At 38.6% G+C, this 27,724-nt stretch overlaps 1 protein-coding gene across 3 annotated transcripts; it reads right to left on the reverse strand.

The window, feature by feature from the left end:
* Nucleotides 1–6,477: 6,477 nt before the first annotated feature.
* On the reverse strand, nucleotides 6,478–26,972 carry LOC105048678 (uncharacterized). 3 transcript variants are annotated; one of them, XM_010928070.4, is made up of 6 exons: nucleotides 26,407–26,972; nucleotides 25,135–25,370; nucleotides 24,798–25,056; nucleotides 7,224–7,403; nucleotides 6,971–7,126; nucleotides 6,478–6,910 (listed from the first exon to the last, which is right to left on the reverse strand). In XM_010928070.4, exons 1-6 carry the CDS (start codon nucleotides 26,434–26,436, stop codon nucleotides 6,716–6,718), a joined length of 1,056 nt encoding a protein of 351 aa, XP_010926372.2. In that variant the 5' UTR covers nucleotides 26,437–26,972; the 3' UTR covers nucleotides 6,478–6,715. The 3 variants fall into 3 exon arrangements, with proteins under 3 accessions (XP_010926372.2, XP_010926373.2, XP_073117473.1); XM_010928071.4 differs by having other exon boundaries at nucleotides 6,478–6,895; nucleotides 26,407–26,969; XM_073261372.1 differs by lacking the exon at nucleotides 26,407–26,972 and adding an exon at nucleotides 26,277–26,400.
* Nucleotides 26,973–27,724: the final 752 nt, after the last annotated feature.

Here is a 27,724-nt window from a genome sequence, read left to right on the forward strand (position 1 = left end):
GCGCATCCCGCGCGTTGGCCCCACCTGGGCAGCGCGCCGCCACCTATGGTCGCACCACCGCCGCTTCGCCGGCCCGCCGCCGCCTACCGACGGTCCTCCACCACCTCGAGTCTCGTGTCGATTTCAAAAGCTCGTATCTCCTCCATCCGAGCTCCGTTTGGGATGATCTTGATCTCGTTGGACTCCGTTTTTCGCTGCGAACCTCGCTGTGGGCTCAATATGGGCTGAATCTCGAGACGTCAAATCCTAACAAAATGCAAACTTCATATCAATAAATAAAAAATTTTCAAAATAAATACAGACTTGGGGTTCAAAAGTTGAATGATCCAATGATCTATCCAGGATAAAACATAAGAGAGGATGATAAACACTAAGTCCTATCCAAATAAATACAAACTATTTGAAGAAAAATACAAACTCCAAATAATAAATAGAAACTGTGAATAATAAATATAAATTTTGAATAATAAACAGAAACTATGAATAAAAAATACAAACTCTATGCCGATAAATAGAAATTTTTCAGGATAAATACAAATTTATCGAGTGGTCCTGGTTTACCACAATAAACAACAAGAGAGGAAGGAGGATAAGTACTAGTCCTATGGAAATAAATACAAATTATCGGAGGATAAACATAAACTCCAAATAATAAATATAAATTCTAAATAATAAACACAAACTCCAATCAAAGCCCAATTCGAGTTTGTATATATTATGAAAGGTTTCTGTTTATTGGTATAGAATTTGCGTTTATTATTCGTAGTTTCTATTTACCTGCACAGAACTTATATTTATTATTTACAGTTTCTGTTTATTATTTGAAGTTTGTGTTTATTATCTGATAGTTTATATTTATTTCCGTATGACTTAGTGTTTATCTTCTTCCCTTCCTCTTTTATTGTTGTTTATCGTGAGTGGACTCCAAGATCATTTAACTTTTGAATCTCGAATTTATGTTTATTCTGAGAAGTTTTTATTTATCAACATAAAATTTATTTTTATTATACATAATTTTTATTTATCTATATAAAATTTATATTTATTTACAGTTTATTTAAAGATATCGATAAGAGAATCCTCCGGAATAGTGGGGACTGAACGTGGAATCTACGCCAGGGGAGCGCACAAGGAGACGAAGGGTGTCTATCACATGACGAGCAACTGTAGAGTTGTAGCTCACTGTGTTCGCACCCCCATGGTTGCATGAAGAGCTGCATGTGTGCACCAATGGCGCACACATTGATTTCGTGTTAAGATGGCAAGCATTTTGAGTTTAAGGTGAGACATCCATGGCAGCCTAAATTGATTCTTCTGAAGTCCTCGGAATAGGTTTTGCCTTCTAATGAATGTAGATAAATGTTGACCGTTGTCATATCCATGGCAGCCTAAAATGATTCTTCCTTTTATAGATGAATTATTGTTTGTGGAATGAGGATGGTTCATATATATATATATATATATATATATATATATATATATATATATATTGTTGCGGTCAATCCCCTCGTCGCCTGGTCGTCGGGAACGAGTGCCTGCAAAAGAAAGTCCACACTGACCGGAGGTGGCTCCGGCGGGAACCCTCCGACGGTCAAGTCAGAGAGGAGACTAGGCAACAGTGAAAAGAAAACAAGGAGCTCAACGAGAGAGAGAGAGGGAGAAGGTTCGGAGGTTTCGAATCCCCCTAGCACTGTTGCCTTCCCCGATATATATAGTGGAGCATGGTATGGCGCCGTCATTAATGGCGCAGATAATTGAAGAATTGTCAACTCACTGAGGACTGTCAGAGTCGCCGCGAGGATGTCAAATCACCGTGGGGCTGTCAAATCGCTAGGGTTGACTCATGCCTTAGGTGGGATAATGCCCCTAGGCGGTAGTGCCGCATGCCGTTGTCAGGGCTGACAATTTCCAGCAGTCGTACGGCGTCTGAAGGAGCCAATCGACCATAGGTCGGCGGCTAGCTGAGGGGCGTCGGGTGGTAACTCGAGGCCCCTCCGACAGTCAGTCGGGCACGTCGCAAAAGTCGGGCAACGGACTCCATAGTGTAGCCGGTCGGGAGAGGAAAGGGTCTGCTTGACCGACGTATCCTCGGTCGGTCGGTAACGACAGCCGTCGGTCGGTCGGCAGAGTCGAGCGCCGATCATGTAAGCCCGACGATGAGTCGGCGTGAGTGGGGTCGGTCGGGGTCGTCCGTCGGGGTCGTCCGTCAGTATATCCCAACAATTGCCCCCCCACTCCTGAGTCCGATGGCGTGTTGGCTCGCATGAACATATGGGCGACGGCTTCGGACGAAAGGAGTGGTTTTCCATCACGTCTTGCCCCGACTCTGGAGATCGCATCAACGAATGATCCGATGTCGGTCGTCTCGACAGTAGGTCGAGCATGCACGTCGGGTCGGAGGTCGGCCAACCTCCGAACGTTGCTCGTCGACACGATCGTTCCGCAGAGTCTGATAGTCGAGTAGCGTCCGGCGTATTCGAATAGGATAACAATGACAAGTCGAATATCCATCGACGTAGCATGTCGAGTCGTATGATAGATGGTGGCAAGCCGAATATCCTTCGATCGGTCGTGACCGAGTCGGTATGTCGCAAGTCGAATACCCGTCGACGTAGCATGTCGAGTCGTATGATAGACGGTGGCAAGCCGAATATCCTTCGACCGATCGTGACCGGGTCGGTATGTCGCAAGTCGAATACCCGTTGCCCAGACCTTGGTCGGACGGGTATGTCGCGGTTGTCTTGGTGTTTTACCCTTTCTTAGTCGAAGCTAAGTTGGCAAGTTAGCCAGCTGCATTGGTCGAAGCCCTTTGCCTTCAGAGGCAGGGGCCGTCGCAGGTACTCTTCCCCTTCGATCTCCATCAAAATCTGCACACGAGGAGCAGAGAGGGGGGTGTAGGAATCGTACCTGGGGCGTGTCGGCCTCGGGCTCCGCCGTCGGGGCGACCTCTGGCCCCGTTGTGGGGGTGAGGCCCGACTGTCGGTCGGGGGCCTGCTAGGCACAGCGGGGTCCCGACCCTTCCTCCGCTTCTCCTTCGGGCCTTTGGGCTCGGCCAGACGTCGGTCGGAAGCTCCCTCGTCCGCACGCATGTACTTGTATGTGCGCTCCAGCAGTTCAGCGTACGTTCGGGGGAGGGTTTTGTTCAGGGAGTAGGTGAGCCGGGATGCCCTCAGCCCATGCTTCATGGCCGAGACGGCCATGTCCTCATTGAGGTCCCGAACCTCGAGCGTGGCCGCGTTGAATCGTGCCACGAAGTGTCGGAGCGTCTCATTTTCCCTTGTTTAAGAGAGAAAAGGCTGTCCGATGTTCGAGATGGCTTTCGGCTGGTGCTGAAGTGGGCTGCGAAGGAGTGCTCAAGCTGTCCGAAGGAGTGGATACTTTCCGATCGAAGACCGAAGTACCAGGCCCTGACAGCTTTGCGTAGCGTGGCGGAGAAGCCGATGCAAAGGAGAGCGTCGGTTGCCCCTTGGATCGTCATGAGAGCTCTGTAGCTCTCCAGGTGGTCAATCGGGTCGGTGGAGCCGTCGTAAGGCTCCACGTGTGGCATTTTGAACCGATTGGGGATCGGCTCGTCAAGGATGAGTCGGGAGAGAGGTTGGGAGGTCTGGAAGTCAACGTCGTTCGAGGACTTCTGTCCGTCCACCTGCAACTGGGCAAGCCGACGGTCGATCTCGTCGAACCTGCGTTCGTAGTCGTCGATCCACCGGTACTGGGAGATCCCAAGAGTGGAGTCTCCAGAGGAGTCCGAGAGAGAGGCGGACGGTGTTCGCGGTCGCTTCTCCTTCCTTGTTCGTTCCAGCTGGGAAGGGGAGGGCCGTCGAGACCGACGGATGTCACGCCGTGGGTGCTCCTTCTCCTTCCGGTGGGAGCGGCGTGACAGGGACTCCGGAGAAGGCGACGGCAATCGGTGCGGGCGTCGGCGGCTGCTCCTGGAGGGTATCGGACGTGCCGCCGGTTGCTTGCCCGAAGAAGGCGGCAGCCGGATCGGTTGTTGCTGAAGGCTTTTGACCGCGTCCGTCAGCACGGTCATCTGCCGAATTATTGCCGCAATCTGTGCCTCCGCGGTCACCGCGGGACGCGGAGAGCTGAGCTCCGCCATGGAGGGTGGAGGGGAGGCCTCTTCCCAGCGGGAAGAGCGCCTCGCCGATCCAGTGACCCTCGACCGTTGGGCTCTTGTCTTTGTCATCTCGAATTTTATGGGGATACTGTACCGTTACGAGAACCCATAACGTCCCGTGCGTTGCCCTACCCCCTACCTGGTGCGCCAATCTGTTGCGGCCAATCCCCTCGTCGCCTGGTTGCGGGGAACGAGCGCCTGCAAAAGAAAGTCTGCACTGACCGGAGGTGGCTCCGGCGGGGACCCTCCGACGGTCAAGTCAGAGAGGAGACTAGGCAACAGTGAAAAGAAAACAAGGAGCTCAACGAGAGAGAGAGAGAGGGAGAGGGGGTTTCGAATCCCCCTAGCACTGTTGCCTTCTCCGATATATATAGTGGAGCATGGTATGGCGCCGTCATTAATGGCGCAGATAATTGAAGAATTGTCAACTCACTGAGGACTGTCAGAGTCGCCGCGAGGATGTCAAATCGCCGTGGGGCTGTCAAATCGCTAGGGTTGACTCATGCCTTAGGTGGGATAATGCCCCTAGGCGGTAGTGCCGCATGCCGTTGTCAGGGCTGACAATTCCCAGCAGCCGTATGGCGTCTGAAGGAGCCGACCGACCATAGGTCGGCGGCTAACTGAGGGGCGTCGGGTGGTAACTCGGGGCCCCTCCGACAGTCAGTCGGGCGCGTCGCAAAAGTCGGGCAACGGACTCCATAGTGTAGCCGGTCGGAAGAGAGGAAAGGGTCTGCTTGACCGACGTATCCTCGGTCAATCGGTAACGGCAGCCATTGGTCGGTCGGCAGAGTCGAGCGCTGATCATGTAAGCCCGACGATGAGTCGGCGTGAGTGGGGTCGGTCGGGATCGTCCGTCGGGGTCGTCCGTCGGTATATCCCAACATATATATATATATATATATATATATATATATATATATATATATATATATATATATATATATATATATATATATATAGTGATTAAAGTGATGATGAACAGAAGGACGGCTTACCTCCTTGCCTTCAAAACCCAAACACTTGGCTAGCTCGTCCATTGCCATCAAGTTATTCTCACACAATAAATATTGATACAGACGAGTCCTTGAAAATAATTGAACCAAACATAAGGATTAATGTAAACTTAACGTCATTCACAGACAGGCTAAGTATGTGATAGCCGTCACCAATCTCTTCTTTTCAGAAAGGATACTTCAAACAAGAACTATAGCATACCAAATAAAACAAGAGTTACAGCAAATTGACCTCTGTTTCCTTATGCCACTTGTATATATCTCTTACTTCACATGAAAGATGGCACAGGGCTAAACATGTACCAGATACACCAGGAAGAAGTCCAAAAACTCGATATTTTTGTCAGCTGGAATAAATTTGTTCTGTAGCTGCGCGCAAGATTGAGGTCAGCTGATCGATACCCCTCTCATTAGGAGAGAGATTCTAGGCGCCATGGTGATGGGTCCCTCCTTGTATCTCTCACAGGAAGGGGGGAGAGGGAGAGCTTTTGAGCCAATCTAGTCCTAAAATTTTCTCAAAAAAATTTGAAATTATGATGATAATGCCTCCATTAGGTAGCTGGCTTCCACGTTGACTGCATCGTTGAGGTCACTGTACATACTTCCAATCTCGTCCACACCCAGAGTCAAATCGAGATTTAGTCTGATATTTTTGCAGCAAAGAGAGAATTTTATTGAAAGCCCCACCGGAAGCTGGTCTTGGTTTGAGCTTTAAACAAGATAATTGATATGTAATGGCTATGGCTAACCACTATGACGTTGTGCTGGTTAATGTTAAGAACATTTCTTCCAAAAGGGCAATGTACAGGAGGAAGTCCATCTGACCAGCTTCCGAGTTTGAGTGCCCACGCATGAAAAACTCTTGCAGGGGGGTCAATACCCTTCCTATTACCACTGCTGTTGCCTTCTCAGTCCTCAAGGAAAGAAGTAATTAATTTAGTCTGAATAAATGTTAGCAGCCCACGGGGACAAAAATCTAACAATCCTCATAGACGCGTGCAGAAGAGAGTTCCCAATCTGCAATGTCCTAAAGTTGGAAGTGGGTTGAGAGCCACTAAAATATACCGCACAATGTGGAATGTGACAACGATTTCAAGAATTGCACAGAATACCCGGCAGAGTGAGGAAAAACTCACTTATCATCTACAAAACTTCAAAAGCCCTCTCTGCACCCAAAATGAAATATATAGATAAAAAAGAACTGTTATAACAAGAGATCACTCGATTCCTCGCAAGCAGATCATGTTATAACTACGACACCTGCCGTAAACAAGATCACTTTGCCATCAATGACCGGTACCAAGTGAGAAAATGATCAAGAATGATAAGGTGCCGACACAAGATGAAGATGAGAACAATCTGCGTATAAGACCAACTTGTATACCTGGAATGATCTTCTTCAGGAAGCTGAAAACTTGGGAAGGCTTACGCAATAATTCTTTTAGCATCAAATGCTATTTCAACAACGACAACTTTCTGGCTAAACATTGGATAAACAAAGCCAGCTACTGGAACAGGGAGAAAAGAAAGGAAATTATTTACACCTACTGAGCTCATGGTCACACTCTAATTTTGCAGTCAGCAGTCAAGAAAATATTTTGTAGTCAGCAGTCAAGAAGTTCTCGTATCGAGTTCCTTCAAGGGCATGGTAGACATCATTCCAGTTCTGCACCTGCTCAGACAATGGCCTTGTGTGTATTTTTACATGACGACTGACCAGCTTTCTCCGAGGCACTCTAAGGAAGTCCAGAACATCCACCATTTTCTGGAGGAAACAAGGCTGGTTTGAGGAACAATTTAAATGTTTTCTAAATTAAAAGCAGAGAAGTATCGAACTCACAGTATGGTTCTGAATGAGGTCCTCATAGTAGAGAACAATGTGGCGTGTGCTCTTAAAGTATTTGAGAGTTTTGGTGGTCGACTCCCTTGTGTTTCTTAGATCTGGAATCAATGATGTTGCATTGATTGTGGGCTTGTATCGTGCAAGCACATAAGCCTGCAAACAATTATCAACCAAAAATCCTAAGAACCTGCCATAGAATCTTGTTTTGATTTTTAAGAGTCTGTGCTAGCATATGATGAGAGAGAGTGACCTCATCTCTTGAGTGCACGTGAGCTTTATGTGTTCCATTTAACTGCTTAGTATTTCGATCATAATTGTTAGCTAGTACTGAAACCATCTGGCGAAGTAGGTTTCTTCTGAAGAGGAATATTGCAGAGACCCCTCTCATCTTGAAGTAATCAACTATTTCTTCATGATATGTCACGAGACCCTGCAGTAGCAATAAAACCACGGATGTTGGGTAGACCGTCATATTCTACAATATTTTAAGAGAACAAACCAAGAGAACAGATACTAGTATACAAGACATTATTTGATATACAACAAGTGGAGTGGCCCTAATGACGGAAGATTTTATCAAACATACACAGAGAAATGGAATAGGTGATTGAAAGTAAAAGATAAGCAACTATGCAAACTCGCACAAGAACAATCTATTGTACCATTCTTCTCCACTAAATTTCTGTGATCGAGATGAAGTCCTTCTCAATTTTTTATATCATATAGGACAATACATGATGGCCAATATGCACGAGAAGTTCCCCAATTGCATACAGAGGAAGTGCTTGGAAGAACTTCTGTAAATGTCCAGAAGAGTTGATGATAAAAAGGGTGACTTATTTAGGCCTAAAAAGAGTTGTGTGACCTGGACTCCAAAAATCTGTATAAAATTTGTATGCTAGTTGGATATATCTATCAGATAATTGGATACTCATGGAGTTCTACCGTTGCCGCTTTACATATTGGCTGAGACTTGAACTCTTCCAACAATGAGTTTGACCCTCCATTTACATGTTAGAAGTGAGTATTCATTCTTTTTAGTGATGCCAGCAATGTAGGTATTAAAATAACTTGGAAAAAATGTTCTTTTTCTTATATTCTTAAGTTAATTGAAAAGTTTAAATGAGAAACATGTATTGAAAGACCTTAGCAAACAATATCCTTTTACTATTTATTTTTAACATTTAAAGAGATAATATTAAAGGCAATATACATATATTAGTTAAAATTATAGTTTATCCTATGTATCCAATATCTCATTTTTCCTTGTCGTCGAGTTAGACACTTCGATACGCATCTAAATCCGATTCTTATAATCCATGTCCATGGCAATGCTGTTAAACAGATTAATGAGCAGATAAAGATACAAAATTTGTCTTCCAAGATAAATTTCTACATGGAATAAACTTAGCAACCTCTCTCTCATCAGGAAAATAATGTATCCCCAAAATCAAAGGGTTTCTTCATATCTTCCTGTCAAACAAACACTACCATTTCATCATATAGAGTATATAAATCTTTGCTGTTGTGAACAGCAATTTCATCATAACAAATAACGTCTTGAAGCATCAAAAACAGTTCTTGGATATAGCAGTTCACCATATAAGGCTACTCAGTCTACACATTGTAAAACTTTCTTAGTTCTTCTTTGTTGGATTACCTTGGTAAATTTTTTATTTGTCTACAATTCAAATTTAATTAAAGGTCTTGCTAATTTATATTTTAGTTCTCCTCTGAATGTAAACATCCTTTCACATTTATGCTGTTCCTCTAATTTGAGTTGCCTCAGAAAAGACATATCTTGGGTGTAAAGGGTTTCCAAGATATATGTCCATTGAATAGTTGGTCACTTTTCCAAAGAGATATCCATAGGAAAGTTGGAACCTTTTCTTAACAAGCACATCCACTGGACTGACAATTCCTACTAAGGGACATCCCATTAACTTATGGGCTGCATCCAAGCCTAGAGGTCAAGCAAATAGGGTTGATAGTTACAACCTTCACCCTCATCATACCTGCTCACATGCACCCATAAACTTTCATAAATAGGGAATAGTCAATAATTTGATCCCATCTTATCCAAAAGAAAGAAAAGGAGGATATCTCATTTTGAGCACATTAAATAAGTGAAAATATGACAATGTGACTTATGAGAACATGTTCTCTCTGTTGTGATCTACATACATTCAGCAAATCATAACATAAAACTAACTAGCGGAGAGAAATCACTTTTCCTATTATGGAATGGCAAGAGACTTGTAACGAAGGAGAGAAATCACTTTAGACAAACATCACCAAGATGGCCACTTAAGTGCTTAAGTAACTGCTTAAATGATTAGGTTAGCATAAATACCTCGGCAGTAACTTGTTTAAATCATGGATTCAAAAATTGCCAGAAAGAGATGGTGCCATTGGTATTCTATCATTCAGATGCAAAACTGGCACCCATCTGGGTGCCAGGATGCTGAAACCATCCACATTGGTACGTACGAGCCGTATTAATCATATCGGTGTATATTGATGATATTGTACCAACCATACCATATTGACCATACCCATTGGTACCAATGGTTCTTCATTCTTTTGATGCTACCAGTTATGATGCATACCATCGACATTGGTAACAGTATGAACTGTCCCAATAAAAACCTTAGTTTAAATATTTAAGAACCATTTACCCTTAACATAATTATTAGCTCCAAGACCAAACTAAAATATCTCATCAACGTGATATGATCATAATATGCATTTTGTTGGTGCTGTTCTTTTAGTCATCAAGCAGCCTAGAAGTTTCATGCAAGTACATTATAATATGCTCAAATGAGAGAGTAATTTTCTGATTCACCTGCACCTTAGCGTTATTCTGACAACAAGCTGCAATGTCGATAACCTTATTTATTAGGGAGAATTTCTTCTCTCCTTCCTCTCTATAACTTAATCTGTTTTTCTTTTCTTTCTCATAATCTTGAGGTTCTCTTCTCAAAATTGTTGGAACAAAAACTCATCTTCTAATTCTCAATTTAATCTCCTACCACCAACAATAACACTGTTTTGTAATTTTCTACGAATTACCATGCACAATTCCTGGTTTTACTCCAAAAGTTGATAAAAAGGACATCAGATTTATTAAATAACAACCATCCAGGAAAGTCATTAAATTTTATAAGTTTTAGATATTAATTTTATGTAAATCACATGCTTCTAATATTCCACAAAACTCATAGTCATTTCATAGTCCATTTTAAACTGATTAAATCCATAAGGACTGGAGAGAGGTTAAGGACCATTTGACCATTTTAACAACCATGCTTTAGATGAACAACATCTGCAAGTGAAGGAACTAGAAAAATTGAAAAACTCCAGAGTCAAAACTTTGCTTTATAAAACAAATGTTACATAAGAAGAACTCTACAGCGAGCACTACTAGAAATAAGGGCTTTGTGACGGAATTTTCTGACGGACATGATCCATTAGAAATTTCTGATGGATCACCGACAGATTTCTGTCACAAAAGGAGTAACAAAACATAATTGATATCTCTTAGAAACTCTGACAAATTTCTGATGGATTATTTATCAGACACAGCTCCGTCGAAATTTTTTTATAATTTTTTTAAAAAATTCAAAAAAAATATAAAAAAATTGTAACCGACTTTTTGACAAATTATTCGTAAGCAACATTTCTGACGGAAACTTCCATCAAAAGCATAATTTTAATAATTTTTAAATTATTGAAATAGTTTATTCTAATGAAAAAATGGTCAGAAATAATTTAATAAATAGAAGTAGATTTTGTGATGGATAATCTGCCAGAAAGTGACCTTACAAGTTTTAAAATAAAGTCCAAGATATATTTTTTAATTTTTAAAAAATATATTTATAAAAATGGATGAAAAGATTCGAACTCTAATTTCTTAGATAGGATACCAACTATTTTATCCATGAAGAACTCACTAAATCTTGTTTATGTGTTGATTGACAAATTATCTATACCATTTAAAACCCTATTTATAATCTTAACACAGAACAGTATTCTACCGAACAGAAAACACTTCACTCGATCGCCGTGTTTCGTATTCGTCACCGCCCCAAAACCCTTGCCAGCATCTTAGGTTCCCTATTTGGCCACTCCAAGCCTCTCACCATTCAAGCTTCGCTATTCGGCTGCCCCAAGCCTCCCACCCAACTCTGAAGATCGAAAAAATAGAGGAAAACCGGGGGAAAACAAAGCCCTTCCCTGTTCGTCCACTCCAATCCTCTGGAAATTCTGAAAGGTAAAACATTTTCTCCCTTTTCATTGTTTTTCTTTTCATTCGTTCTCTTTTCCGGAGATCTAAGGGAGAAGGGGGGTTTTTTAGGTTCGGTTGGGGTTGTGCGAGCTGTGGTGGCTTGAGTTGGTCCCTTGAGAGCTTAATCTTGGTAAAGATATCTGCGGGGAAAGAGAACACCTGAGAGAGGTCGGGAGGTTTCTTAGGTTAGTTAAGGTTTGTGCAACTTGTGAGGGAGAGGGGAGATGAGGATTGTGAGGGAGAGCCCCACCTTGGCCTACGTCCAGTTCAAGGCCAGAAGCATGGAGCCAGCCAACCACCACACCTTCGGCCACGACCTAGTCATTATCAAGGGGGAAGAAGAGCTACCTTTGATTGGAGGGGAAGGAGAGCACCTAAGAGGGAGCAAAGGGGTTTCTTAGGTTCCGATCGTTATCAAGGGGAAGAAGAAGCCAAGGGGAAGGACAGCTACCTTTGATTGGAGGGAGTAGAGGGGTTTCTTAGGTTTCGGTTGATGTGGTTTGCTGAGTGCTTTTTTTTTTTGGGTTAAGGGGTCCCTTGAGTTTTTGAGAGCTTAATCCTGGTAGAAGCATAACACTTTGCGGGGTTTGGGGGTTTTTGATCGAAAGAAATACAAGATTAATTTTGGTTGGATTTATGATATCAATATATTTTTTTTTAGTATATAGTATCAAAGATGAAAAATGTAAGGATGTTACAAGTTAATCTCAATGACCGGATGGTGCTACCTCAGATGTATCAAGAACAGGGGCTTCAGATGTACATGCCAATACTATATAGTGCCAAAATATTTTTCTTGATATTCTACATGATGTATATTTATCAATATTCTACTTGATAGTCTCAATTTATCAACATGATGTAATATTTGTGATATAATATTTGTGATGTAATATTTGGAATGTCAGTGTTTGTTGTTAATTGTTGTATATGTAATATCTATAAGAGTGTATAAAGATGAAACACTCTATTATTTATCCTGTTTCTTGTATTAGTATATGCCATTTATTCTGTTTCTTTTAGTAGTGCAGAACTAAAATATATTCGGAGATCGTACTTGGATGTATAATCAGTTAATTAATGGATGTATAAATGCTGAATTTATTTTGGGGTTTGAAGAGTTTCTTGATTTTACTTTTTCTCAATCTGTGTATGTGAGTCAGAATAAAATAAGATATCCGTGCTCTAAATGTCACAATAAAAAATGGGGTACTCATGATGAACTAAGCATATAGTTATATAAAAAAGGGTTTGTTGAAGGATATACTGTATGGATTTCACATGGTGAATCCTATAAAGAACAATAGGTGCCTGGAGAATCTTCAACAAGCAGGAATGAGAATATATGTGGAAGATAATATGAATCCATATAGAACAATGGTAATGCATGCTGCAGGTAATGATTATGAATGGCCTACGAATAGAGTTGATGAGATTGGGTTTGATTTTGAACCTCCCAATCCAGAAGCTTTTAAATTTTATGATTTGTTAAAACATGCTGATGAGCTATTGTGGATGGGTTGTAAAAATCACACAAAGCTATCTGCAGTTTCACAACTTCTAAATTATAAGTCTGAATTTAACAAAAGTGAGGATTGTTATAACCATCTTTTTTCCATAGTAAAAGATATGTTGCCAGATGATAAGAAGTTGCCATGCAATTTTATAAGACAAAAAGATAGTTGCAAAGCTTGGACTTGGATATATGAAGATAGATGTTTGTCCTAATATGTGCATATTATACTACAAAGAATACGAGAACAAGATGATTTGCTCGATTTGTTTACATCCTCGGTATAAACCAAGGAGAAATATTGGCGGCACAATAGAGGAAGATATACCTTATAAAGTTTTGCGCTACCTTCCTCTTACGGAGAGACTTCAGAGATTTTACATGTCCTCAAAAACTGCTAAGCATATGACATGGCATATGATGAATAGGTGTATTGATGGTACTATGGCACATCCATGTGACAGTAAGGCGTGGAAGCATTTCAATCGAATCTATCCTGACTTTGCCTCTAATCCAAGAAATGTGCGACTTATACTGTGTAAGGATGGATTTAATCCATTTATCCACTCATCAACTCCTTATTCTTGTTGGCTAATGATTATAACTATATATAATTTGCCTCCCTAGATGTGCCTCAAACAACCCTACATCTTCCTAAATATGGTCATATCAGAACCCAAAAGTCCAGACAAGCATATCGATGTATTCCTTAGACCTTTAATTGATGAGTTAAAAATGTTATGAAGTATAAGGGCAACACTTATGACATTCATCGGAAACAGAATTTTCAAATGAGAGTAGCACTATTATGGACAATCAGTGATTTTCCTGCTTATGGTATGCAATCAAGATGGAGCACACGTGAAAATTGGCTTGTCTTTACTGTATGGAGCGTACTAAGGCATTTACTTTAGAGAAGGATGGAAAGGCATTTTTTTTTATTGTCACCACCAGTTTTTGCCAATTAATCACTCCTACAGAAAGCAACGGAATGCCTTTAATAGGGTATAATTGAAAAATCTCTCCCCCCTCGATTATCTGGTGATAAATTATTACAAAGAGTATTGAGTCTTTTGATATCACATTTGGCATCCAGAGTGGTCAACAAAAATTTTTTGATTTCGGTACCCAACATAATTGGGTGAAGAGGAGTATTTTTGGGAGTTGCCTTACTGGCACACGAATCTTATTCGATAGAATTTAAATGTCATGCACATTGAAAAAAATATTTTTGACAATGTATTGAACACAATAATGGATATCAAAGAAAAGACTAAAGATATGCAAAAGCTAGATTGAATCTTGCCACATATTGTAAGCGCCCACATTTGGAGTTACAAAGAGATGGTAATGGAAGAATATACAAACCTAAGGCCACTTACAGTTTAACTAAAGAACAGAAAATTGATGTCTGTAATTGGGTTAAGGAGTTGAAGTTCTTAGATGGCTATACTTCCAATATATCTCAATGTGTGAATGTAAAGGAATGCAAATTTTATAGATTAAAAAGTCATGATTGTCATGTGTTTGTAAGAGATTGTTACATTTTGCCTTTCGTGACTTATTGCTAACTCCTATTTGGGATGCATTAGTCGAGCTTAGCCATTTTTTTAGAGACTTATGCTCTATTGTCTTACATTTTAAGCATATGGAGATGTTGGAGAAAAATATTGCGAAGATCTTGTGTAAATTAAAGATCTTTTCTCCAAGTTTCTTTGATTCAATGGAACACTTGCCATTCCATCTTGCTTATGAGGCTAAAATTAGAGGACCTGTTCAATTTCATTGGATATATTGTTCAAAGGTAAAGTTGGTAATTGAGTAATCATAATTTTTTTTTGAAGTAATTGAATAAAAAAATTATTTGCATACCTTGCTAACTTGTTGAAGTAACAGTTTTATTTATGATTCAGGTATACGTCCTATTTAAAACAAAACATATGAAATAAGGCTTGTATCGAGGGATCGATTTGCGAAGCTTATATTATAGAGAAATCTTCACTTTTTGCTCACTTTACTTTGATCCCAAGGTTCAAACACGATTAAATAGAATTCCACAGAATGATGATAGGGGAGCTGAGGGGCCTATAGGATTTTCATCTGTTTTCTCTCATCATGGTCAACCATTTGTCTGATAGGATCTCATAGGTACATGGATAATTTCGAATACAATGTACACATATTTATATCTTGCTAAATTACGATGAGCTCGGATCGCTTATTGAGTAAGTGTATAAATGCTTATATGTTTATAGTGATTATCTCATTAAAAAGATAATTTATAGATACTAATGACATTTATACAATTATAGGCAATATGATGATTATGTGAGGGCATGCTATCCTCCAATAAGCGATGAAGAGGTGGAAAGGTCACGTGAACAGGAGTTTGCAAGTTGGTTAAAACAAATGGTTAGTGAGTGCATACTTCATAGAAAATTATTTCTTTACCACATGGATTATCAATTTATTGACATTTCTATTGAATAGGCAAACACAGCTGGAAATAGATTTGATGACCGTATAGTGGATATAGTGCAAGGTCCCTCACGAGCAGTGAAAAGCTATAAGTGATATTTGTTAATGGGTTCAAATTTCATACAATTGACTATGACCAAGGTAGAAAAACAATGAATAGTGGAGTTTGTGTCAAATGGAGCTGTTACAATGATTATGAATGCGACTATTATGAATGTTACATGAAATTATAGAGCTGCAGTATTATGGTGCTGGAAATAAGATTGTACTATTCAAATGTAATTGGTATGATATAGAGAGGGGATTAAAGTCGATAAACATGGTTTTGTTGAAGTTTGACATAATTCACATCTTTCGACAAATGAGCCATTTGTTTTAGCTCAGCAAGTGCAGCAAGGTTATTACACAACTTATCCATCAGGGAGGGAAAGATGTGATTGGTGGGTTGTTTACAAAATTAGAGCAAAGGTATATATAATATCCCAGTTGCCGGCATCAATGAAGAAAATGTAGTTACCACTGATGATGTCTACCAAGAGGATGAGATACCTATTTTAGCTCCAGTTGAAGCAACAGATGCATTGGATGTTGATATCCTTATAGATTTTATTATGTATCAAAAAATTAATAGAGATGAGTTAACACAGCTGCAACAACAAACAGTAGAATTGAAACAAGAGTATAATGAGAAAGATAGAGAGGAAGAAGAAGAAGAATTTATTGAAGAAAACAAGACTGAAGAGGAAAATGAGTTTGAATTATCTGATAATGATGATGATTAATTTATAAAAATGATGTATGTAATTTTGAATTTTTGTAAACTATATGATCTAAATTACTATCTTTGTTAGATGATTTTAACCTATGTCAAATATTGTAAAATTTTATAGGAATGTTTTCAAATCTAGTCAAGATATTATCTTTGCCAACTAACATATTCTGTTATGATATTTGTTGTCATTATACAATTTCCACTATATTTCAATTATATTTGACTAACAATATTTTCTTTCAAACAATATTAACGTATGAGGCGGTGCAAGTGGCTCGCAGGAGGATAGGAGAGGTGGTAGAGGACAAGTGTCATGCCATCATCATCCTACTTCTACTAATGGGGTTAGCAGGAGGCCATTATTATACCCATAGGACATTCAAGACACTCCTATATCACATATGCAAGGCCTATAGAATACTTCTCCCCATCAGCAGAGACAAAATGATAGTACCAATATTGCAAATGATACCACTTGCCCTACAAATGCTCTAGATAGTGATTCATCATTAGATCAGATACCAAATATCAGTTCGCCACTATCTACATCATCTAGGACAAGAGGGCTAAATCAAAGGACTCCAAAGCCTACGGATCCATCAAGAACGCAATGTATCACGGCAAAAGATGGAAAGTATACAATGGTTAAATTGCTTTTAGTTTATAAAAACCACTAGTATTATATTCTGATGTTATACAAATAATTATGTAGATTTCATGATCCTAAGGCCATTAGGGCGATCACAACCACAATCAAGGAGCTGTAGATAATTAAAACGTACCAAATATGAGATTTGGCAATGGTTTCAAGTGAGTTGTAAAATATAAATATAAATATTTATGTCACATAATACAGATCATTACTATTCAATAATTTATAATTTTTATTGACATGATAACAGGCCACACACATGGACTCCAAATATGCATGCACAGATTCTTGGAGCATATCATACGGCAACATCTAGAAAATTTAAAAGTATTCTCAATGAAGAACAAAAAAGGGCAAAAGATAAGGTAAAGAAAGAGAAAGACCGAGATTATAAGGTTTCTATGGAGGAGTGCAAAGGATTAGGTCCTAAATTGATGAAACCTGGCATGTGGGAGAAGCTTATTGATGATTACTAGGCCAAGAAAAAATGGCTTGAGAAATTTGAAGCGGGGTATGCTAATCGAATAATGGAGGGATCTATTACGAAACATTCATGCAGTTCGATACCCATCGTGACGTACAAGAAAAGAATGGTGAGTTAATAAGTTATAAACATTATTTTAACTATTTTAGGTTCTTGGTCTTAAATCTTTTTATTATTCTATCATGTGTTGTTAAGTGTAGATGTAAGAGTATGTTAGAGAACCGAATCATCCGGAGTTGTTCAACCGCACTTATACATTGAAGGAAAAGTCAAAATATGTCGATGTCAAATCAAACAAAGTTGCTAAGTCATGAATTTATTTTATTTAAATATGTTACTTACTACTTAAAAATTTATATATTTATTGTACTTGCAGGAGTCTTATACATCAACCATTTTGGCCAAATATGGTGATGATACCTCAATGCAGTCTCTGTTTGATGCTAATACATAGATGGAAGCAACTAGAGGTCCTAATAAGGATCCATTATATGACTTTGGATCCATGGTGAAAGCAACATCGCTACTTGGAGGTCCTTCTGCATCCTACTCTTGCACATAACCAATAGCTCATTCCAACCTAATTGGACACAGGAGCAATTTGAAGACATGCTCAACAAGTGGGTGGAGTGTTTGCAGGCAGAGACTATTGAGATAGAGGCACAATTGAGGCACGAGTTACAGCTCAGATGATGACTCAGATTCCTCGCTTGTTTGAAACATGGGCACGTTCACATGGCATGGAGGTACCACCTGCAGGCCTATTTTCGCCCCCCCTTCTGATGGCAATGATTCTCCAGCTGCTGATTGACTGGATTTTTTGATATTTTGGATTGGACATTTATCTATGTAATGCACTTTTATAAGTATGTGAAGACTTTTTGTTGTATGGAATTTGACATATTTTAATGTATTTGATGGTAAACTTGAGATCTTGAATATGTAATTGGTTGAATATTGACCGATGAATCTAGATATTTTGTTTTATCAAATTTGATATTCATTTCAGGTTTGTAGAATTCTGATGGACTTTTGATAGATTTCTGACAGATTTTTGATGGATTTTTCATCTATAAATTTTGTGATGAATTATCTGCCAATGAATGGAAAGAAATTCAAGCAGAATGATGATACATTTCTGACAGATATTTTGTCAGACATTTTTTTGACAAAATATATGCGGGCTATCGTAAAAAATTTTCTGACAGATAGTTTGTCACAAAATTTTCTGAAGGACTATTTGTCAAAAAATTCTATCACAATTATATTTTCTGACGGAAAAATAATATTTATCAAAAATTATGAAAAATATATTTATGACGGATATCTGTTACAAATATGTTAGAACATTTTCTGATGGATACAATCCATCCAAAAAAAAATTACTGACATCATTTTTTCTGATGGATGAGAATCCATCAGAAACATGTTTTCTGATAGATTTTATGGATTTTTCTGATGGAATTATCAATCAGTAAAGCCCTTGTTTCTAGTAGTAAGTCTTCTTAGACATTAATTGTTAATATAGAATCTACGATAGGGGAAAAATGTTCATGTAATAACAAGTTGCAGATAGGCTCAAATTATAGTCAAAAGTGCATGTAAATGAGTGAAAACGATGATCTACTACTTTGATAACCAGACATGCATGAGAACAGCCTTGAGGATTCATTCCAAATATTATTTGTCAATTATCATAACTGAGATTTTGGTTCAATTTTCACTTCCAGGAATTGCTTACTAAGTACTAATAACCATAGCTGATTGTTAAGTTACCCATAAGAAAGATTGACCAGAAGGCAAAGGTAACACCTAGCAATAGGGAAGGGAGAGCTAAGTGAAAGTTATAATAATGACAAGAAGTGGACAAGAACCAACTCCAAAAGATAACTAGAGATGATGATCCAACACACGCTACTATCGATGCTGAAGCAACTCGTAAATAGAAGTTAGTAAGGTCTGATTCTACTTACAAGGAATGTTCTAGATGAGTTAAGATACTATTGAGAGAAATAGCATGCAATATGATTAGCAGCTGAGGAATTGCATGATACATCATAAGTAACCAGAAAGGAAGACCACAACAATGAATGTGAGTATGTGAATAAACATAACCAGAAAACAAGAATGACCAAATGAAATTTTAATACCGTGGATATCAAGGCTTAGGTATGGGTCCAACAAACCTGACCCATTGGCAGGTCAGGTTAGGTTTTGGTTGCATGGTTCTCACCTGGCAGGTCAGAACCCAATATACATTAGTAGCATGCTGATATATAATGCACAAGACTTTTCAAAAAGTTACATGAATAAAAAGAAACACAGCCAGCAACAATCATGTCCGGCCCAGCCATTGTCTGGTCCTCACTTCTCCTCCTCTCCCCTGTTACCCCTCTCCTCCACGACCATCCCTCCTGTCCTCATCCCCTCTCCTCTCCCTTTTCTCCTCCTCCATTTGGAATACCTCATCTTATCCACAAGCTAGCCTTCGGCTCTTGAGCTCCAGCAGTGCTCACTGTCACTCCATTGAGGCCCAAGCTCCACCCTAGGAAACCACATCAGTGGAGCCCCACAGCATCAACTATCATGCCATCCTAATCAAATCTAAGTACAAAAGTGTATGCTATATTTGACTGCTCACAAACAAAAGACAAAAGATAAACTTGAACTATATTGGACTGGACTTTTTCAAAAAATGATGGGATTAAAAATTCCCTATCAGATACACTAGCCTTAATGTGAAAGTTTAATGTCATTAATATAGCATCAACTTATAGATAAAAGTAAGATCCCTCAATTTTTCAGAATATTTTGAATAGCAATCAACATGATGCCATCTTTGCAAATTAGTGCCGGATTTCTGGCAAGTAATGGTGAGCAAGCAAGCAATCAATCTATCACACTAGCAGGATGATCGATTGGTATTTAAGGGCCATGTACTGTCAGATCACATAGCTTAAGCAAATGCAACCAGAAGTAACCATCGAAAACACCTTAAATGAACTAAGGGAGAAGATTAGGTTTCATTTTAAGGAAATTCATTACTTTTAAAGCAGGATTTTTTTTTTTTTTTTTTCTTAGAGGAAGGGAGGTAGACCCCCCTATATAGTTAAGCAGGTCCAGGAACCTGGGAAGCACCATCCAGGACTCAAACCTAGTTTATTTTTTAGCCAGAGCAGTATGATCACTGGGATAAGCCCCTATTCACCATTAATTTTAAGGCAAACAAGCTATCCTAATGATGGCCTCTCAAACAAAGAGATAATTTTCAATAACCGTGTCCTTTCCTACCCTTTGGCCTATTTCTGTTATCCTTTTTTGTCCAAAGGTTACAGAAATTCCAGAAACAGACCAGAATAGTTTCTTTATTTTTAATTATTTAATTATTTATTTTCCCTCTCCCCTCACTTTATTCCTTCCTACCTTGCCGATGAAGTCATAGCATCCCCATCAGCACTGGCAACTGCAGGGTATCCAACCAATCATTCAGCTCCACCAATCACAAGCAACCTCTTCTTCCACCAATCCCTCCAACCCCCTGTAAGGTCTCCAAGCCCAAGTGACCTCCTTCATGTACTTGCTGCTTGATCTAGACCACTGCATACTCTAAATCACCTAAAGCTTCAGCTCTCTCTGGCCTCTGATGGGAGGGAAAGCCTTTTTTAGTTCCTTTTTTATCACCCACCGACCCAAACACCCCCCCCCCCCCCAAACCCCCCACCAAAAACAAAAAAAAAAGGAAAAGAAAAAATACACTCTTGACACTTGAGTCTTTATTTTTAATGCTGCTTTTGTTAACTCCTCATTGTTAGGAATTGAAAGAGAAGAGGAAGAGGGGGAATGACCAACAGAACAATCAAAACAATCCGGTTATAAATAACACATTTTATTGTTAGAATATCAAATGATCAAATTTAAAACTCTTAATACGCAAGACCAAAGCCCTATTATTTAATGTGTGTGCACACATGTGCAAAAGGAAAAAGAACAGAGAGAAAAAAAATCAAATTCTTAATTCCCAAAGCCACCTTATTATTTAGTATGTGTGCACATATGTACAAAAAGGAAAAGAGAGAGAAAAGAAACTTCATGAATGCACTCTACATGTATTATTGAAAATTATCTACTATAGAAAAAAATAATTGCCAAAATACTGAAACCAGTTTTAATTTGTTATGATATTTGGATAAATTTATACATATGATTAAATTTAAAGAAGTCACTGAAAGGCTCAGTGAATAGAAATAAGTAATTGAAACCAAAACTATAATCACCTAGTGGCACATGCACAGCATGTGCTGGACTCACTGGTTACAGGAAAAGGGTAAACTAGTCAGATGACCAAGTGGATAAGATCTTTAAAAATGGATTACTTCTTTCCCATTGGAAGAGCAGAAGCATAGAAAGAGTAAAACAAGATTATCGGAGGGAATGATAAACATACCAGTCATTTGAACAGATGAGAACAAGGAATGAGAAGGGAAGCAGGAAGGCAATCAATAATGCAGCTGATTGCATAAATCATAAACAAGCAACTATATTTCTACATTGAAATCATCTAATAATGTCTCTAACATCGTTTTCGATTTGCTAGTAAACTACTGTGCATAAGAAGCAGATTGTTGTATTGTTTGATTTTGCAAACATAAGTGACAAGTCATCAAGTTCCAGTAATGCTGAGCCAATTCAATCTAGCTAAGGTTTAGGCATTCAAAGTTGTTAGATGTATGCCCTAAAAGCCAATAGGGCCGACACATTAATTCTTTTTAGGACATAATTTTGTACTTGATCCAATTAAGGCAGTTAATTCCATTCATGCAGTGTATATGTCCATGAATCGTTCAAGAAATTAATAGATGATGACGCATATTCTCAGGAGTTGAAAATTTGAAATATGCGTCTTGATGGTTAATTTCTAAATTGCTCCCGATCAAAGGATCATGACGAGGACGGTGATCGATCCGATAAGATTGGTACACGGATCGCTTTTCTTAGGATAGACAGTCTCAAATCTATAGTGTGGGGACACTAGAGTGAGAGTACAGGTGGTTGTTAGAGAACAACGATACCAAACGTGACCAACACGAAAGTCATTTGGATGTCTACTCACTCATTAGTGACTTTCTCAATACTGTAGTGAAGTGACTAATTCTTAGACCTACGGTGCCTCGACTATTCACAATGAAGTTACTGTAGTTTGATTGCACCATAACTCGGTCTCCTAGTCATACGGAGTCATAAGGTGTATGTTGGCTGCAGTAGGTTCGTTGTAGAAATAAGGTATGCACTTAATAGAATCTATCGATCTTAGTGGTAAAGGAATAGTCCTATATCATTTATGAGATTGAGTTCGAAAAACCTTAATCTAGACAGTATGAATGATGAAAAAGATTTCCACCAGATTTTACAAATGAATTCAAGTCAAATAAATCTTACATATGATAAATGATGGGATTTGACAGTTTTTCATGACCTCCGTCTTGTCAGAACTCACGATAGAAGAACTGAATCATACGGTAACTACACTTAGAGGTTCATCCTTCTGTTCTTCTGGGTTGCCACTACATGCTGCTAGGCATCATTGGTGAATTGTGGAACCAACGAGAATTATTTTGATGATCAATAATTCTCGATTGGAGAGTTGGAATTGTTCCAATTGATTGAAAAAAAATTTAATGATATTTTGATGGAGATCAAAATATTTCTCACTACCAGACCAAATAGAACATATGAGGTCACATATAAAAAGATCTTGACTGATCGAAAAGAGTCCCACTAGACTGAGACTCTGTCAAATCGTAAATGTCTTAATTATCAATTTGATTGATGATTAGACTTAAATATAAAAGTTACATTGAGATTTACTATGAGTTAGTAAGTTATAGGGGGATCGTTAAGAGTCCCGCTGGACTGAGACTCTGTCAAATTGCAAATGTTGCTAGATTATTTGATTTGATCAAATAATTGGGTTGAATCCTAGTCAAATTAAATTCATATTTAATTTGATTGTATTTGGGTTGAGTTTGAATTAGATTAGGTTTCATAAATCCAAAACGATTTTGGATTTTGTTAAGTACTTCACTTATTTGAAAATCCAAATCAGTTTGGATTCAAACCTAAACTAGATAGGTGTTTAAGCAGCAGAAGGACTCCTCCCCTTGAGAAGTTCTCACGCCCCATATGGCCTTCACGTTGGCTTTTGGCATGGAATAAAGGGCATGGAGAATTTTTAGGAGAGGTGGGGCAGCAACATAAAGATAGAGTCCTACTCTATCTCAACTTGTCCCTAACTAATTCTTGGTTTAAATAGGATAAGATGGGGTGCCCAATACATGAGATGAGATCTGTTAGGGGATGCCCCAAGAGGTGGTTGGCGTGAAAAGATAGAGAGAAGGCGTGCAAGAAAGAGGAGGGATGCCCAAGGTTGTTTGGCGTGAGAAAATCAAGGGTCTTCAAGGTGGTTGGCACCCTTCTTCCTATCTCTTCTTTCTTACAATCAAAGGTTGATTGTTAGATAACTCACTCTTGTCTAAAAGTTGGACATGTCTTCTTCCTTTTCTCCTCAAAAGATGTCCAAGAGTTGCACACGAATAAAATCAGATTTGATTTGATTTTTCTCTCCTTATTGGTCCATGAGATAGACATAAAATTCTCCCTTTTCTCCTAAAGATGTTAAGAATTGGATATGATTAAAATCAGATTTGATCTAATTTATTTTTCTTGATCTATGAGATAGACGGTTTTCCTTTCTTTTCTAGATCTAGTCCAAGAGTTGGACAAGAAAGGAAGAAAAAAAAGATTGGATCTCTTGTCTTCCTCAGTAGACTTTGATTTTTCTCTTGAGAAGAGAAAAATGAAAAAAAATCAGATGTGATCTGATTTCATCATCCTTCTATTGATCTGATTGATTATCTTGAGAAGAGAATCAAAAGATCTACTCGATTCGACAATCCAGAGAGTGATCTCTACAAAGAGCTAGCACCCCGATGAGATCGAGTCCTCCTGATTAGATCAGCCTTGATGGACATCCGTAGAGACGAATGCATGTGCGGCTCTACAGGAACCCACTAGATTACCATAGACTATCGGATCGCGGAGAAAATCTACCCGCGCAAAGATAAAGATCTAACTCTAAATCTGATTTTATTTTTCAGCATCTTAATTTTAGCATGTGAATATTTCTAACATGTGTAGATTAGATCCATATTTTATGCATGTTAGATTTAAAATTATGTAAATCTAGGTCAATTTTAATTTTAGCTGCGTTCATGATTTTTAAAAGTTAAAAATCTGCATATTTTGATCTCTGCATGCATATCTCGAATGTGCGAAATTCTTTCAAAAGCAACATAAGTTGATCCAATCCAACAAAGAAATGAAAAATGGACAAGTTAATCTCACACAAAAATCTCTTTATTTTTTACAAAAAAGATCATAAAAATAACTCCATGCTTAGAAATAAATCAAATTCAAGAGTAATTCTTGTTGACATAAGTGCTCACTTAAAATCAAAATAAAACATACATGAATACCTTAAAACTACTTAGTTGGGTCCAACATTAATAAATGCATGACTACAACCATAATACATACCATACCAAATACAGAACACACAACAATAATTTTCTTAGCTTTACCTGATTAAGCATCCACTTGAAGCCAATGGCGGCTGTGCATTCATTTTTTGAAGCACTAGTGTACCAATCTAGATTGTAAACTTTATTCAATGTCTTTATGATAGCTGATATATTACTTCTCCTTTCTTTGGCAGAGAATATCTCCCCGTTAGAGCTAATGTTAATATGGCTATTTAATAAAGTCTCAAACCATCCACTTCCAGACCTCTGCATTGACAATATAGCGAAGTATCGAACGGGTGTGCATGCACATTCTTCCCTGGCAGGTTAAGAGAGTTGTTATGCACCGTCACTGTAGAATCAAAATCAATAATAATACTCAAAAAAGCCTCTTTACCTGCTATAAGTGGTAGGTTCTGGATAGTGCACATAGGGAATCTCAGCTTGTGGAATACCAGGATTATGACAAGGCTGTTCTGCTAGTTCAATCTGTATTATTCTGGGCACTCTATGATTTCCTATCAGCTTTAAACATACAGAGAAAATATAAACGGCACAGATCATAACAGCAGCTAAGACAACCATCCTCAATGCTAGTGGTGATTTCTTTGGAGCCTTTATTATTAGTGAATCCTGTTTGAGATGAAAGGAAGCAAGTATTTAATATGGTAAGAGCTGCGAAGAAACATAGAGAATCAAATTCCCTGATAGTCCCATTGTGACCAGATCCGAATGTAAATACAGTTCTAACCAAGATTTCACTTAGCATGCAAGGAACTCGATAAGCACACAAGAAGGTTTCATAATTGCTCTACCTGATACGGAGATATTTAGTAATAAGCTCAGCTATGATATTTTGAATGACATGCAAAGAAAACAACAGGGAAAAGCATATGCCAAGGAGGTCCAAACCCAATGCATTGATCAGTAAGGAAAACTTAAACCGATCGAACTTTTGTGTGTTGGGGGGGGGGGGGGTGTGGGGTTGAAGAGAAAATCAATGACCAGGAAAAAAGAGCAAAGCAAAAGAATTGTTTTTTCTCTGCCCAAATCACTCAACCAGTTGATGACCAGAAAGGAAGAATAGGCAAAGTCCCTGGGAGTTAATGAAACCCAGACCAGAAATTCATACCACAATTCACCGAAAAAAAAAAATTCCGGATCTAAGAATTAATTTTTAAATGCAATGCGCCAAAATATCGAGGTAAACCACGAACTATGAGATGCTTCAAAGTCCACAGGCACAGAAGATTGTTCAAGCCAGTGCATTAATCGGATACAAAGATCTTAAAAATCAACAAGAAACCCTAATAAGCAGAAAAGAAAGGAGCTTTTAAAATATTTAATCAGTAAAGCAAAAAAAGAGACAAAAACCAAAATATGCTATCATTTATTCAGTTCCAATAAAAGCTCCCAAAGCCAAAAGAAGAGTGACAGTGGCCAAAAGAGAAAATGTGAACAAAATAAATCTCAGATCAAGCATATCAAGCTTAAGTTTAAAAGTCCAAGAAAAGAAGAGCATCATAAAAAAGTTTCTACCAACAAAACAGACACTCGTATCTCCACCAGGCAACATCAAAATTCCAACTTTCTGAGCCCCTCATGAATCAAAACCAGAGCAAGAGATTTGATGGCATTAGACAAGAAAAGGAGAGAAGAAAAGAATCACCTTATTGAAGGAACAGCAATCTTCTGCCATCTTTTGCTTTTATTTCGGCCTTTTGTCGATCCTTCAAGAAAAAAGGACATAGAAAGAAGAGCTTCCTCCTCTTCTTTGTCTCAGCTTTCTTCCCCTTACCTTTTTCTAATCCTCTTCTTCTTGTTGCTTCCCTCCGTCTCTCTCAAAAATAAAGTTTTGCTTTTGAGTATATCATCCTCTTCTTTTCGCAAAGGAGGCTCTTGTAGGGAGTGGAGCCGAGCGGAGCTAAGAAATCAAAACCCACAGCTTGGCTTGGCCTTTTCCCACCTTATTAAAAACCCTCTCGTGAGCCAGCATTATTGCCATCAAACGCCTTCAACGGTCTCCTCCCTCTTCTCCGCCCCCTTTTCCCTTCACTCGGATTCGCTTCTATCTCGAATCTCCGTTTTCTCGTTCAAAATCAAATCCTTCCACCTCTCTTGACCTCGCCCAACGCGTCAAATCCTTCCACCTCTCTTGACCTCGCCCAACGCGTCGTGCAGTTACAGAGAGAGAAAGAAAGGGAGGAGAGCGAGAGAGCGACCAAGCGAGCTGGCGAGAGTGCCGAGAAAGTTAACAGACAGAGGGAATATATTAATAATACGACGGAGAGAAAATGGTTCAGTTTAAATTAAATTATAAGATTTTATGATGATAAATTATTTTATATTTTTTGATAAAAAAATAATATCTATATTTTTTTATAAATATTAAAATTGAGATCAGAACTGTCGCTTATCCAGATTTACACGTATTATGTGATTGGGCACGCCTGAGGTTAAGCTCTGGACTCTCCTTAATGGGCAGCGGTGCACAGTAATTTTTTTTTTTTTTTTTTTTGTTGAATCTTTCGGAACCTTACGAACGTTCTCGAGCCTCATGGATGCCCATCTCCGTCCGCTTTCCTAACTATCATCTCCATCTCGATCGTAATTTTTTTTTTTATTATCATCGATATCGATCTTTTCTTTCAATTTTTTCGAATATTTTTTTCTTCACAAATCTTCAAAAAAATAAAAAAAATTTGAACAATCTACATGGAGAAAGAAGACAAATGCTTAGACAAGTGAGTGAACTGAGAGAGTGAAAGGGATAATCTATGCAAAAAAATCTTTCCTTTTAATTTTTCCACCTTTCTTCTATTTTTTTTATTTTTTCTCAATTTTTCTCTATTTTTTTTCATTCTCTCAATCACCACCGGTATCGATCTTTTTTTCCAATCTCCCACAAGTGATCAAAATAATTAAATATTTATTATTATTATTATATTTTATTAATTATTTTTTATCATCATTTAATTAAAATTTGC

The sequence above is a fragment of the Elaeis guineensis genome, chromosome 7, assembly GCF_000442705.2.
Source record: "Elaeis guineensis isolate ETL-2024a chromosome 7, EG11, whole genome shotgun sequence".
NCBI classification, from domain to species: domain Eukaryota; kingdom Viridiplantae; phylum Streptophyta; class Magnoliopsida; order Arecales; family Arecaceae; genus Elaeis; species Elaeis guineensis.